Below are 15,451 nucleotides of genomic sequence, written 5' to 3'. Positions count from 1 at the left end.
CCAGCCTAGCACAAATTTTCTGCTTTCCTCAATAATTTTACTCAATGCTCGCCCGCAGCCAAGGTCTGTAATTCCTTAGTGTCTTCGAAATTTTGTCGTTGGGATTCGGGTGAACCATGTATTTCTCGCTCAGATTATCCTTTGTTATTTTCCCTAGATAGGAGATTATTATCGTTACTATACTGCTGTGCAAGTAGCGTTCCTGAAAGTCAACCGATTTTCCCAATTATCAGGTAAGCTAGTAAGGTGGCTACACAAATTATGAAGTCAGATAAAGAAGTAGTTCAGTAAAGAACCAACAATTCTAATCTTCAATGTAATAACTGGTGGAAGGTGACTGATCTCGGTAGGGGTGTTGATTTCAACTGAAGTTTGAATTGCGTAAATGATGATACTTAATCAGAGAAGTGACCTTGGACTGACCTTGTCCAGCGCGGCCTGCACCTTGGCCTCGCTGCCGGTGTCCAGGGCAGAGGTGGCCTCGTCCAGCAGCAGGATCTTGGGGCGGCGCACCAGCGCCCTGGCGATGGCGATGCGCTGCTTCTGGCCGCCCGACAGCTGGGCGCCGCGCTCGCCCACCAGCGTGTCGTAGCCCTGCACAGGGGAAGACATTACGTCCGAATGGCTTGCAGTAGACGTATAATCCTAAAGTGTCCAAAGAACTATCATAGCCTCATCCACTGCCATCGAAATCACGAGTTTTGCTGTAGCCGCCAGCAGGTATGGCAGAATGGTTCTAGGCGCTTCAGGCAGGATTCGCAGGTTCGAATCCTGCCTCGGGCATGGATGTGTGTAATGTCCTTAGGTTAGTTAGGCTTAAGTACACTACTGGCTATTAAAATTACTACACCACGAAGATGACGTGCTACAGACATGAAATTTGAACGACCGGAAGAAGATGCTGTGATATGAAAATGTTTAGCTTTTCAGACAATTCACACACTGTTGGCGCCCGTGGCAACACCTTCAACGTGCTGATATTAGGAAAGTTTCCAACCGATTTCTCATACACAAACAACAGTTGACCGGCGTTGCCTGGTGAAACGTTGTTGTGATGCCTCGTGTAAGGAGCAGAAATGCGTACCATCACGTTTACGACTTTGCTAAAGGTCGGAGCACGTCTCGATCCCCTGAGTCAACAGATGGGGACGTTTGCAAGACAATAACCATCTGCCAGAACAGTTCGACGGCGTTTGCACTAGAATGGACTATCAGCTCGGAGACCATGGCTGCGTTTACACTTGACGCTGCATCACAGACAGGAGCGCCTGCGATGGTGTACTCAACGACGAACCTGGGTACACGAATGGCAAAACGTCATTTTTTCGGATGAATCCAGGTTCTGCTTACAGCATCTTGATGGTCGCATCCGTGTTTGGCGACATCGCGGTGAACGTACATTGGAAGCGTGTATTCGTCTTCGCCATACTGGCGTATCATCCGGCGTGTTGGTATGGGGTGCCATTGGTTACACGTCTCGGTCACCTCTTGTTCGCATTGACGGCACTTTGAACAGTGGACGTTACATTTCAGATGTATTACGACCCGTGGCTCTACCCTTCATTCGATCCCTGCGAAACCCTACATTTCAGCAGGATAACGCACGACCGCATGTTGCAAGTCCTGTACGGGCCTGTCTGGATATAGAAAATGTTCGACTGCTGCCCTGGCCAGCACATTCTCCAGATCTCTCACCAATTGAAAACGTCTGGTCATTGGTGGCCGAGCAACTGGCTCGTCACAATACGCCAGTCACTACTCTTGATGAACTGTTGTATCGTGTTGAAGCTGCATGGGCAGCTGTACCTGTACTCGCCATCCAAGCTCTGTTTGACTCAATGCCCAGGAATATCAAGGCCGTTATTACGGCCGGAGGTGGTTGTTCTGGGTACTGATTTCTCAGTATCTATGCATCCAAATTGCGTGAAAATGTAATCACATGTCAGTTCTAGTATAATATATTTGTCCAATGAATACCCGTATATCATCTGCATTTCTTCTTGGTGTAGCAATTTTAATGGCCAATAGTGTAGTTCTAAGTCTATGGGATTTATGACCTCAGATGTTAAGTCCCATAGTGCTCAGAGCCATTTGACTCCGCAACAAACCAGCGCTCCGCTGCACACAGCTGCAGTGGAGCTCTGCGTGTCACAGTGGCCAGACAAAGGTTAGTGGCCATTCGCACACGGATCCTGTCTGACCCAATTCTCAACTTTTCTCACGCTAGTAGCGTCCGCTATCTATTCTGCTACTTGCTCGCAGCGAGTTACATATTACCGCAAGAGGCTTAGACCCTGTTGCACACCCACACTGAAGTTATCAAGGCAGTAAGGTATGTCTGGCAGAACAAACAGCACGCATTACACATGTAGTATATCTGTAGGGATGACAGTCTTGATAACTTCAGCGCGGGTGTGGAATAGGGCCGGATCGTCTTCAGGCAATACAGAGCTTGCTGGGAATAAGTTGATGAATGGGTTGTGGATGCTACTAGCGTGTGTCAAGTTGAGAATTTGGGTTGGGTACGAAACGCAACCACTCACATCAATTGGGAGATCCGGGTTCAAGTTCTAGTGCATTTGGCATCAGTCTTTCGTTCTAAACAGATACCTCCCAGCCATCTCTGTGTATGTAATGTATATACTACTGGAAGAGCAAGTTTTGTTAAAAAAGTAACATCAAATATCGGAAGAACACTGTTCAGCACAAGGAACAAGTTCTACAGTTACAAGGTGAATTATATCGATGGGAAACCAAGCCTGTCAGTTTGTGTATGTTGTGGCATCGGATGAGAATGATTAGTCTCACCTGCGGTAACTTGGAGATGAAGTCATGAGCGTTGGCCATCTTAGCGGCCTCCTCGATATCCTCCATGGTACAGGTGTCCCGCCCATAGCGGATATTCTCCGCGATGGTGGCCTGGAAAAGCACCGGCTCCTGGCCCACCACGCCGATCTGCGAGCGCAGCCAGCCCACGTTGAGACTGCGGATATCGTGGCCGTCCAGCTCCACCTACAGTAGTTGAGGAACTGAGTTTAGATGTAGGGCCAGAAGGCTCTATGTTATACGCTAAATTCGTACACTGGAGGGATGAACATGTAATTTCTAAAAAAATCGATGTATGTGATCGATGTTATTGAACTCATTCGAAAGACCTGCAACAACACATGGTATAAAATGTCAACACATCAGGAAGAAGTTGTTAATATTAAGTGGCTACGTTACAAGACGGTAGCAATATGCTCCAAATAGCAGGATTGAGCGTCTAAGTAAAAGAGTTGGTGGACTGTTCTACATTATGCAAGCATTGTATGTCGGAGGGTAAACTTAAATAAAACACGACTTAAACTTGTCAACACCAAACATCGCATTGTTTACACGATACAGATTTTTAACGATAGCGAATGGACAAAAATAAAATGGTTTTTCGTGACGTACAATATCACACAGTATGGACTGTAACGATACTTCATTAACGCGTGTGTGGAGTATGCCGTCAGCAGGGAACTGCGCTAATCGTAAGCTTCATACTGGACTATTAACTTATGACATTTGCATGCAGTGACATCTGAGTAGCACTTCATCTTCAGTGGAGACTTTGACTTGTGTGCCAGGTGCACCATCAGTTCTCCGTCGCCTGATTACAAAGATACGTTTTGAGTAATTTGTGCACTGAAAACTGGCTGCAGTTGAATGCATGAAAACTGATACGTCTTCCAGTACCTACAGTCATGTAGATATTAGAAGTGATAAAATACGGGAATAAATAGATGGTGATACATAAATATACCGAAAGTAAGAAACTACTGAAAATGATGTCACAGAAGACAAGGAAACGTCAGTTATTATTTCCACCAGGATGGTTAAGTACTCAAGTCTATTACCTTTAGAAAGCGAAAGTATGAAATGAGAAAAACAAAATATGTAGGAATGTTGCTGTAAGTTGGCACACCTGATAAATAGCAAGTTACTATCTTATGTACACAACTTGAATGGAAATACGCTACTAAGGGTAAGAGTGCGATCCTGATTGTGTATAATGGCTGAAAAATGAGGTATCATGACTGTGTCAGTAATTACAGTAGACAGTCAGTATTAATACAACACACTTAGAATAGTAACGTCTCTGAAAATGCGAAGGGTGTGGGCAACGAGCGCACAGTGACAGCAACTTCCGTAGGTACAATAATAATCGACAACGTACATAATCTTCAAAATAACATCTGATAGCAAGCTTATACCTCGTTTGACTGGCACTGAAAAGATATTATGAAACAATGAGTTTAGAGACACGCATGTCTGGTAGGCTCTCTACCTGAAGTTTGTGGCTCATGCTTCTAAGAAAAGACACGCCATGAACGGCGAAGACGTACTTTGTAGCATGTAGACGTAGTTTGTATCATGTCTGGTAGGATCTCTACCTGAAGTTTGTGACTCATGCTTCTAAGAAATGACACGCCATGAACGGCGATGACGTAGTTTGAGATACGTACCGTTCCTCGGAGCGGGTCGTAGAACCTCTGAATGAGTTGAATACACGTGGACTTCCCGCAGCCAGAACTTCCGACAAGCGCCACTGTCTCGCCACTCTTCATCCTTAAGTTCAGACCTCGCAGAATCTGGAAAGCAATATACTTCACTGCAATGTATTTTTTAACTGAGTACCTGCAATGTAAATTACCACACATCTCAAGAAAGTGGTAAAAATCGATGCTTCTGGTCCATATCCCTCTAAATTCATCACAGTAGTTACTAAACTCCTGTATTATTCCGTTTGTAATTACAATAGAAGAAAATGACACTTTTGAAGACGGACTTAGAAGTCTAACCTATGTTCAGTTTGTTTATTGCTGCCATGCGGTATGAAATTGCAGCACTGCCAGATTTTTACAAAAAGAGCTCTCAGCAGAATGCTTTCTGTGATGCGTTATCACGCAGTGTCCTTCAATCCAACCCTAACCTCTTAAGGGTGTTAGAATGCTGTTGTTATTACAAGTTGTGTGATTTTATCTCCAGAAATCAACAGTTCCTCTGCCCAAACACGTCAACAATGTCCAGCAATTAGACAAACCTGTTTGTTTAGTGTATCTCCACTATCAACAACTTACCAACACGAAAGTGAACCCAGAATGTTAACATGTAAGCATTTAAAAACGAAAACACAATGAATAAATATAGCTGGTCGTCTTCTCTCCCTCCATTATCTACTTCCCGCGCATTCACCGATCTTTTGTGAAGGATGCGTATAGGTAAAGTAGGAACAGCTGATAAAGGAAACAATGTATAAAAAAATCAAATACTCAGCACATCTGGATTCTGCGAAATCGAAAGCAATTCCATCGTGTCAAGTACGACTAATGTATGAGTATTATCTACTTGGCCATCTTTGTACATAAATAACATGAAGCAAGTACTCTCCCGAAATTCGTGGATCCTATCTACCATGATGACAGACATATAGTTTCTTTAGAAAAATATGAGATAATTTAAATAAAGATGACCAGACGAAAGTTCGGACAGCCTTCAGGTTTCAAGTTATGGATTCTTTAGGGAAGTTTGTTTCAATGAATCTTCATAAGTGAACAAAAAAGCTCTTGTAAGTGTTACCACGTCATGAACAACTAGATAGACAAGCTTGAGAGGTGACTATTTATTCCGTACCTTCATTGTTCTCTCATTGTATTTTGTTTTCTGTCTATATCAATCGCAGCAACCTCTTTGCTCGGTCAATAAGAATATTTTAAGTTTTTGTGAGGCCGTTTTGTTTTCGACCAATGGGAGTCGTCTGCGGCCGTTGGACTGTGTGGTTCTGCTCGTTTGAGCGGAGTACATCATTACATTACTCGCTGTTCAGACTCGGTTTGGTGAAGTCGAGGAGGCTCTATCCTGTGTTTTGATGTTGAGAGAAAGGCGGAGATCCACACTGATATGTAGATAGTATGATGCACAAGAAAGCGGGGACATTAACATCAACACTAACATCATAAATGAATCCATCATCACCTTAAAAAACATCCTTCAAAGTTTTGGCATGCCCCTATTGGTCAATAGTGCAACAAGGGTTACCACAACGACTTCATCAGTAATTGACCATGTGGCCACAAATGTGGACAGGGAAAAATGTGATGTAGCTGTAAAATATCTCGGACTATCAGACCATCTCTTTCAAATAACAACAGTAAAGTCAGGCATCGAATCATTCCCTAAACTACAAGCCTACAAACGACATCTGTCAGAAATCAGAATAAAAGATTTTTCAAACGAACTAGAAAAACAAAGCTGGGATGAACTGTATAAGGAAACCAATGTGGATATGAAGTTCTCGGAGTTCTCTACATTGTTTAAATTGAACTTTGAAACATTTCCAAAAGTATGCATGTCTGTATCAACATCTCACAAAAAAAGATCGATAACAGCAGGTATTACGAAGTCCTCCCAAACACTTAAACACCTCAGTCCCATGAAAAAGATTCGCAATGATCCAGAATCCTTAAATTTCTATAACAGATACAAAAAGATCTACAGGAAGGTGCTGATTGCTGCAAAAGTCATTTAATGACAAAATAATATATTATGCAGAGAATAAAAGCAATGCAGTCTGGGAAGTTAGAAAAAAGGAAATGGGGAGAGGCAAGCAAATGCACAATAACATACTGCTAAGGAAGGGGGACAGAGTAATAAATGATCCACAGCACTTAGCAAACTATGTAAACGAGCATTTTGCAAGTAGTGCATAGAAGTTACAGCAAAAATTCCCTCAAACAAATATAATACCTGTAAATAATGTTGCACTAAATACAATGATGTTACTTCCAAACACAGAGAATGAAGTCAGTAAAGCAATTCAAAAAATAAAAAATAAAAAGTCAGTAGGCTTAGATGAAGTACCAATGTGTGTACTGAAACAATGCATAGGGATTATACAAGACCCCTTAACAAATATAATAAATGAATCCTTCACATCAGGAACATTTCCAGGGCAGTTAAAACAGGCAAGAGTTATACCTTTGCTTAAGAAAGGTAATGCAGAAAACACAGAAAATTACCGGCCCATTTTCCTGCTGTCGGTTTTCTCTAAAGTAATAGAAGCAATAATTAAACACAGATTAATGAATTACCAGAGTAAATACAATCTTATAAGTGAATCACAGTTTGGTTTCCGAAGCGGCAAAAATACAGAGTCAGCCATAGTAGTATTCACAAAAGCTGTACTTGATGCTCTTGATAAAGAGAACTTTCACTTTTCACTTCCTCTTTCTGAGCTCAACATCTCACTCATTATGGAGGGATGCTGACTCAGCTTTTCAGGATAGCAAATGGGAAGTTGCGGTACAGAAAATGGCCTAGAGATGAGATCACCAATGTGTGTGTGTGTGTGTGTGTGTGTGTATGTGTCACAGACATATTTTTGGATCTTTCTAAGGCATTATGATACAGTCGACCACAAGATTCTATTAAATAAATTAGAAGCATTAAGAATAAGAGGGGTAGCTAATGATTGGTTTCGATCATACCCAACAGATATAGTACAAAGATTAGAGATAACACGTACTTCAAATAGATCCAAACATTTAGTAAAACACTTATCAGAACCAAAATGCATTAGTATAGGTGTTCCGCAAGGTAGCATATCAGGACCAATACTGTTCCTCATATACATCAATGACTTTACCAGCAGTGCAACTCATGGTGAAAAAATCCTCTTCGCTGATGACAGAAATATTATAGTCACTGAGTAAACAAGAGAACTCCTTGCCAAGAATGCAAATGAAACTCTCAAGGAAGTTTATGATTGGTCAATAAGTAATAAAGTGACATTGAACATAAAGAAAACGACTGCCATGAATTCCAGTTTGAAGAGGAAAAATGACAATGTTAAATTAAATGTAGATAACTCCTCTATAGACTGTGTAACAAATGCAAAATTTCTAGGAATGAATATTGATTCTCAGTTGAAGTGGTATGAACACACAAAGGTACTTGCAAACAAAATGTCATCAGCATGTTATGCCCTTAGAATCCTATCATCAGTGTGCTACATGCAGTGTGTTTTAGTTACATATTATTCATATATACACTCAATTCTTAGCTATGGTATTCTTTTTTGAGAAACAAAAGCACAAAATATGAACACAGTTTTCAAACTACAGAAAAGAGCCATAAGAATAATAACCAAAAATACTAGTTGAGTTCATTGTAAAGATCTGTTCAGAACACTGGGGATTTAACTCCTCCATGTGAATACATTTACCAGTCAGTTGTAGAATCAAAAATAACATTGGTAATTACCGCACAAACATCGCTGTCCATGACCATGCAACAAGAGATAAACTCAACTTACATTTACCAGTAAAAAATAAACATAAAACTCGAAACAACATTTTCCACCAAGGAATAAAACGATACAATAAATTGCTAAAAGAGATTAAAGAAGTTGCAAAAATGCACTTATTTAAAACGGTAGTTAAAAATTACCTCTTAAGCAATACAATTTATACATTGAAGGATTACTTAACTGAAACAGAGTAGGACTTTGATATAAAACATTATACAAATAAATAATAAAAATAACTATAATGATTATAAAATATCCAACATTTCATATAACACCTTCACTTTATGTTTTTTCCTTCTTTTTTTCTTTCTAGAAATACTTACCCTCAAGCTACGCATAGCACAATACTAACACCTCTTCCTCTTTCTGAGCTCAACATTTCACTCATTGTGGACGGATGCTGACTCAGCTTTTCAGGATAGCAAATGGGAAGTTGCAGTACAGAAAATGGCCCAGAGATCACCAGTGTGTGTGTGTGTGTGTGTGTGTGTGTGTGTGTGTGTGTGTAGTATGTACAGTGACTGATAGTGAGATATGAGAGAACAATGTGGCATTATGTTATTTAATAAGTTATTTGTAAAAAAAGTATTGTATATCAGGAGTAAATCTAATGATTGTCTCTAACTAGAAGTCTATAAATATATGTGTATATGAATTAGCTTATTTTAAATTGATCTAAATTTTTAAATACTTTGACAGGTCCTAATTCTTGTAAAAAGAGATCTGTGGGTTAATAAAGCTACTACTGCTACTAAGATCACTGTGATTTATTTCCTGTAATGTATGTTAACTTTGTGGTGAGCGTAGTGTGGCATCATGTACTCAAAATCATTTCACGTATAGGTGTTGGTACGTGTGCTTGCGCGTATTGGGATAGGAGCTCATAGGTAACTAACACATAACTGTTTGGAAGCAGATTATTGTATCTCACACTATTTTGCTTCATGATATTGTAAATTCAAAGACGTTACCTTCTCCTGAATTGTAAAGATTAGTTTTTCAATCAATCAGAATTGTGTGTTACAAAGACTACTTTTCTTCAGTTTGTAAATTTAAATCTTGGAAATATCTCTTTGGAGTGTTAAGTTTCTGCTAATGTTTAGTGACAATATACTTTCTGTCAATTCATTTCCCTCATTTTTATTTTGCCACAAACCATCTTATTTTTTGAATTCAGTCACTTGAGTGTGCCAGGTTGCTAGTAAATAGGAAGTGCTTGCTCTGTTGGATCATTTTTTTTTTACAAATCAAATCATTTGTTTTCACAAATGAGAAGACAGTCCCACTTCACAGCTGGACGCTACAAGCATAAAATTACATTCACATACAGTGCACAAGTACTAGATAAGTGGGGACCCCCTTTACTTTCATTGCACTAAGTTTATGAAAGTGTATGTGTGGTGGTGTTATTTTCAACAGGTTTTCAGTTCATGACTTAAAGTGCATTTCCAAATAGTTTTTCTGGGGCATTAGAACTATACACATTGCATATATTGAAAACATAATGACTTGGTTATCACTAATTTTCTGAGTAATCCATGCTTTTAAAAAGACCATAGAACATTTTCAAGCTGTGTTCCAACCTGTGTTCCGAAAGCAATGTTGATTCTTACTATCAAGTGAAGCTACTAGTGTTCAGAGGGGACTATGTGGACATATGGGGCACACTGGGTTGTTTTGTAGTTAGTGTAAAATCGTGGAGCGAATCCAGTGGTACAAGTAATGGAAATTCTCTTGTGAGTTTAGCGAAAAGTTAGAGTCACAACATGAGCTTGAATTGACAATGATAGGCATTAGAGCGCCATCTGTTTTGGAGTCTCTTTGTATGTCAGCAACGAGTATGGAGGTCAATGTGAGATTAACATCTTTCATTAAATATTATCCCTCTCATTCTCACTTGAGAACGTTATGGAATTGCCAGAAACGAAAGGGTACTCACCGTAATGATTTTCTTATGATCCCATACAGTCAATAAGGGTGAACTTAAAGTCGAATGCTTTTGTGAAAATATGGTAATAGCAGGATTTCCTACATTATTTAACTGACAAAGGTGATCATGGTGGAAAAGGAAGCGGGTCGAATTTAGTACACTTTCGATAGATTAAGCGCCTTTGTATTGGTGCTTATTAGTAAAATGCATGAATAACTGTATCGTTATGTCATTGGAGAACAATGAAGGTCTTAGGACAAAATCATTAATCTACCTAAGTATGTTCTGGACCACTTTATTTACATTTGTAGCGTCCCATGACGCAGTTCATTGTCTTATCTTCGACTTCACAAGCAAGGCTGTCAATGTTGGGTCATCACTCTTATCACTTACATCGTCATCGTCATCGCCATCGTCACTTACATGATGTCATCGTCTGACCATCTACACGCCATTTCCCTTTCACCCTCTCTCAAGCCAATAAAAATCCACAGTGGTGGGACTAGGTAAGTTGTACTTTACAGCCCTTCACACTACCAATATCCACTCCCCCTCTCCAATCAGTCACAGTATAGTATTGAAATAGGGCAACCAGTCAGAATGTAGATGCAAGCTGTAGGCACCAAACTGAAAGAAATGCATTATTTCTGAAGTAACTACTTAGCCTTCTCTTGAATAGGCGCTGTCATCAAAGATATTTGCATAAAACAGCGTTATGTTCAAGGATATTTGCCTATGAATTGTGTACACATATACAAACTTAAAAGAATTAAGCAACCTCCACCTCAACTGCGTAACATGGTGATATGTGTTTTCATACCTTAATACAAAAAAAAAATCATTTATGGATTGTCTCAAGAGTAAATTTCCATTTCACATCCGTAAATTCCATTGTCAACCATGTAGCTATCGCTATGGAATATTAGAATGAGTATAAAACATATGCTCAATACATAGCTGAAAGCAAACATTTAATTACGCAATGTAATTAATGAATTAGAAATATATAGTTGCCACCGATGATTTTTACTTCAAGTACTGTTTCTCAAAAAATTCAAAATGCAAAATAAAATCAACGCAGCACTATGTTCTGGTTGCTTATCATCACCAACAAGTGGCAAGTTTATACTTTGATCTATAAAACACAGTTTGTGCAAGACACAGGATGCAGCGGGACGGTGTCGGTCGTCTTTGTGGTTGTTATCGCTATCGTTCAGTCCACCTAACTCGATAGAATTCTTGCCGATATCCCTTCATTCTGTGGGAGAAGATACGTGCTAGGCATTGTAAAGCAGCGTTGATGAAACCACTACCTAATAGCCACTACACAGAGGCTGCATAACTATAGTTGAAAGTCAGTTCCTGTAAGTTCATGATTAAAAAATCGGTCGTTCGGTGTATTCAGTCTACTTGCAGATAAGCGTTTAAAATTAGATTAACTCTGTTTTTAATTATATTGGAACACTAGAAATGGCTATCAAGTCCGTACTTAATATGGTGAAACGTTATCATTGAAAGTTCACTGTCTGTATAACAAATATTCACTCGAAAGCAGCCAGAATGTTAAATAGTCTGACCCGATTCATTTTCATGTTCTAATAGTTACAGACCCACAACTATTCGCGAGTTAAACATTCGGCCGTCTCAGTGGCGTTCTTCGTAAGAAGTGCTTGCCAAAATATTCCATACAGAGCACTAAACATGCCACGTGGAGGCCAGAAAGTTCACACGCTCATATCTCTCAACTATTTAACTTGGAAACACCAAATTTCCATTAAAATATTCGTAACTCCATTCGCTTCAGTCACGATATGTTCTAACCGAAATTAGCTCACTATTTCATCATCTAACAGAGTATTTTTAAAGAGTGACCTAACATCGTATTAACTGTAGGTCAGCTAGCAAGCGACCACTTGAGGTACTCCCCTCTCCGCACACTCCTCTGTTCGTGCCTGAACCACTTCATTCTGATTGGCTGCTGATCTAAAGGACCAATCAGAACGATCCTTCATGATAGTTCTCGCGGCAAATCTTGAATTACCCAATCACTAATTTGATAGTAATTAATGTCAGCAAAATTTCAGTTTCTTATGTTTAATGAAAATAAGCAAAGTGCGAATTATTGTTCAAATTAATAAATAAACTTAGTCCGCCTCTAACTGACATTCTGGCTGCTTTTATACAAAAGCATGCTGACACAGACATACGTCGCCTGAATCGTGGTTGCAACATAACTTTCCCACCGTTTGTGCAAGGTTTTATGTAAAACGAAATATTGAATTTTAACGTATGTCCCACATACACTCTCTGAATCATTTTCACGCACTCACACAACGAAATATAATCAAATAATAATATTGACTGATTTTTGTATTACGTAATTCAAAGTGACTGAAGTTTTAAAAAGAAAATTCTTATTAATTAATTTTTATGCACAGACAACTTTTTAATGGCTTCAAAGCATAGTGAAAATCAATCTGTTATTGTTCCCAACTTGGTTTTAGAAAACAAGCATGGGTTTTAGGACTTTTACGTAGTTCTCTTTATCTTCGGAATCGTAATAAATAAAAATCTGAAATTTTGACAGCATCATTCCAATAATATTAAAAGGCTTTGTATCAAATTTAAACAAAATCGGATAATTATTGATATGGATTATTCAGATTCGTAGAGGGTATGAATGTTCATATCGACTGAATGTTATGCTATGCAGTTCTCGTGGCAAGCAGCGTCATCTGTGCTGTGACCAGAGAGAAAAAAAAAATAGCCATCCTGCAGCCACCTTACTAGATGACTGCGTGCCTTACTGCAACGAATGTTATCTCGTAATAACTTGTTGCGTTACAAAGAGACCAACTAATGTGCATAGTGCATAGTGAGCTACGGTAGAAGTATGTTTTCTGGTACCGTGAATGTTTCGGCCGAACTGATAGTAATATTCCGTTCTAATATCCCCTACACTGGCGATGAGGGAAAGTAGAAATTACCAATATTTTTTCGCCAGTTACCAGCACTGGCAAATAGGTAATGTATATAGATTTGCTGAAAAATTTCGACCAGTATGCAGCAGTGAAGACAAAACTATGTCAAGATTGATGATATTTTCGTCATTTGCCGACATTGACAACGAGACATTGAGACCCACAGATTTATTCACGTTTACAGGGACGACCAACAAAGAGAAACATTAAGAAACTAAGCAGGTATTTTTATTTTTCATTTATTCTTTTTAGTGCACGTTCTATTTTATTGATTTTTTTTGTAGCAAAACTTCGTGGTTTACATTTGCCTGTGCATACGAGATTCTGGCTTTGCTAATCCGTTTCCTTGCCCAGTAAATTTTTGTGAATTTTGTAAACAGTTCTGAGCGTATTTTTCAGACTTGTTCCAACTGGTACTCAGTAGCCTACAGCCCATGCTCAAATCTATACAGTAATTGCCATCAACCAGGGGCTCATGATGGTACGCTTTCTAGATTTGAAGAAAACAATGACGAAGATCAAAAGCAACTACAATTTAGGACGCCTCCATCCTTCCCAAAATACGATCGGAAGATAGAGGCTTGGAACAACTACATCCAATGCCCGAGACAGCATTTCATCACTCATCAGATATCAAGTGATATGAAACGCAAATCATTCTTTCTTGCCTATTCCGCCCTACTGTATATCAACTTCCCCATAAGTTGTCACCTACCTGTGAACCTGTGACTCTCTCTGTTCTGCCGTTGAAGAAATGCTCATCTACATTTTGAGTCACACATATATGTCACAGCTTCCAGACATGGATTTTTTCACCGATTCAAGTTGTCACATCGAAGATACATTTAGTGGATTTTTCAGAAGACATGCATATCAAGTACTCCCTTGGCAATAAGTTAAAGAAGGACCTGCTTAGTCTAAAAAAAAACCTTCTTTACAAGACTGTCTGCCATTGATTTTGGCATACAAAGAAACGCAAGTATCTGATGGAGCATTACAGATCGGTGACGCTGACGTGTTCACTACGGATTAACTAGGTATGCAAAGCGATGCACAACCGACACGAAAATCAGATACTCAAACACATTGCAATAATTAATAATGAAGTGTATCTGTTGGTGAAAGATCTGGATGGGGATCGGTGCTCGTCATGAAGGTATCCATAAAAATGAGGTTCTATTAATATGGAAGATGGGAAGACGGTATCTACACGTGCATGAAAGAAAAACGTTTGATGTTTAGATGAACTGAGTTACCGGATCTGCACATTTATGATAGTTGAAAAATATTAAATAGATAAGTTAGCCATACTTATCTCATGCACAACAGACAGCAGTACGACGTAAAATGGAAGTTTGCGAGGGGATACGTACGCACGTGTTCTGGTAAAAAGATCACGTTTATTAAAGAACAACTGAACAAACTAATAAGCTAAACAACTAATAAATGGATGGTGGTTGCTGTTCTTCAAAACACTATCGGCTATGTTTGAAAATTACATTTACAACTACGTCTTGGAGACCCTAGCACGATTTAGCATTAATTATTAATTATGTACGGGTCAGAGGAATCTTTCAATGGCGACACTCATGCACATATACACGTATAATAAAGAGTCAGGACAAACATAAGAATGAAGAAAAACTTCTGCAATATGCACGTGGTTGGCAAACGGTCGCTGCCTTGGCTTGAGTACACGAAGCAAGTGAACAAGAATTCATCGATAACGATAAACTATTAATAGTTGTACCACAGAATAAATTCTGAAGCTGATTTGGAAGTTTTACCCCGACAGTCGGTAACTGTGACATGTAACGCTTCTCACAATCCGCGGACACGTGGCCGTCACAAACAAAAATTCTGCAGAAAATGAGTGGTAAAATTCAGAATAGCCGACCAAATTGAACATGATACAGTACTGTGAGTCACGATCTGCGAACTTAGGGCTCTCAGATCCGTACGTAACACGTACTGAGACAACAAAGACATGTGAAAACTAGATTCCGAACTGAAATCGAAATTAGCGACGTTTCAGAAATCTATTCAATTATACTGTACTCGTGACACCACCGACGAGATAAATCAGACTGAACTGACAAGATACATCACGAGTCCACATGATTGAACAGAGGGAGAGCAGAACAATGGCTTGCATGAGTGGCCAAGTGCAACTGGCTCTAATGTTCCGAAATTAACCAGGAAAAT

At 39.3% G+C, this 15,451-nt stretch overlaps 1 protein-coding gene across 1 annotated transcript in view; it reads right to left on the bottom strand.

The window, feature by feature from the left end:
* The window catches only part of LOC126176243 (ATP-dependent translocase ABCB1-like), a 315,891-nt gene that overhangs the window by 141,916 nt on the left and 158,524 nt on the right, over window positions 1-15,451 (bottom strand). The window contains exons 10-12 of the mRNA XM_049923388.1: window positions 4,494-4,619; window positions 2,809-3,012; window positions 424-594 (exon numbers count right to left, since the gene is read on the bottom strand). Coding sequence (XP_049779345.1) covers window positions 424-594; window positions 2,809-3,012; window positions 4,494-4,619 — 501 coding nt within the window. The remainder of the gene's footprint in view (window positions 1-423; window positions 595-2,808; window positions 3,013-4,493; window positions 4,620-15,451) is intronic.

Source organism: Schistocerca cancellata, chromosome 3 (assembly GCF_023864275.1).
Source record: "Schistocerca cancellata isolate TAMUIC-IGC-003103 chromosome 3, iqSchCanc2.1, whole genome shotgun sequence".
Classification (NCBI taxonomy): Eukaryota; Metazoa; Arthropoda; class Insecta; order Orthoptera; family Acrididae; genus Schistocerca; species Schistocerca cancellata.
Note: the sequence above shows the minus strand (reverse complement) of the source record. Positions and strands in the feature narration are given on the sequence as shown.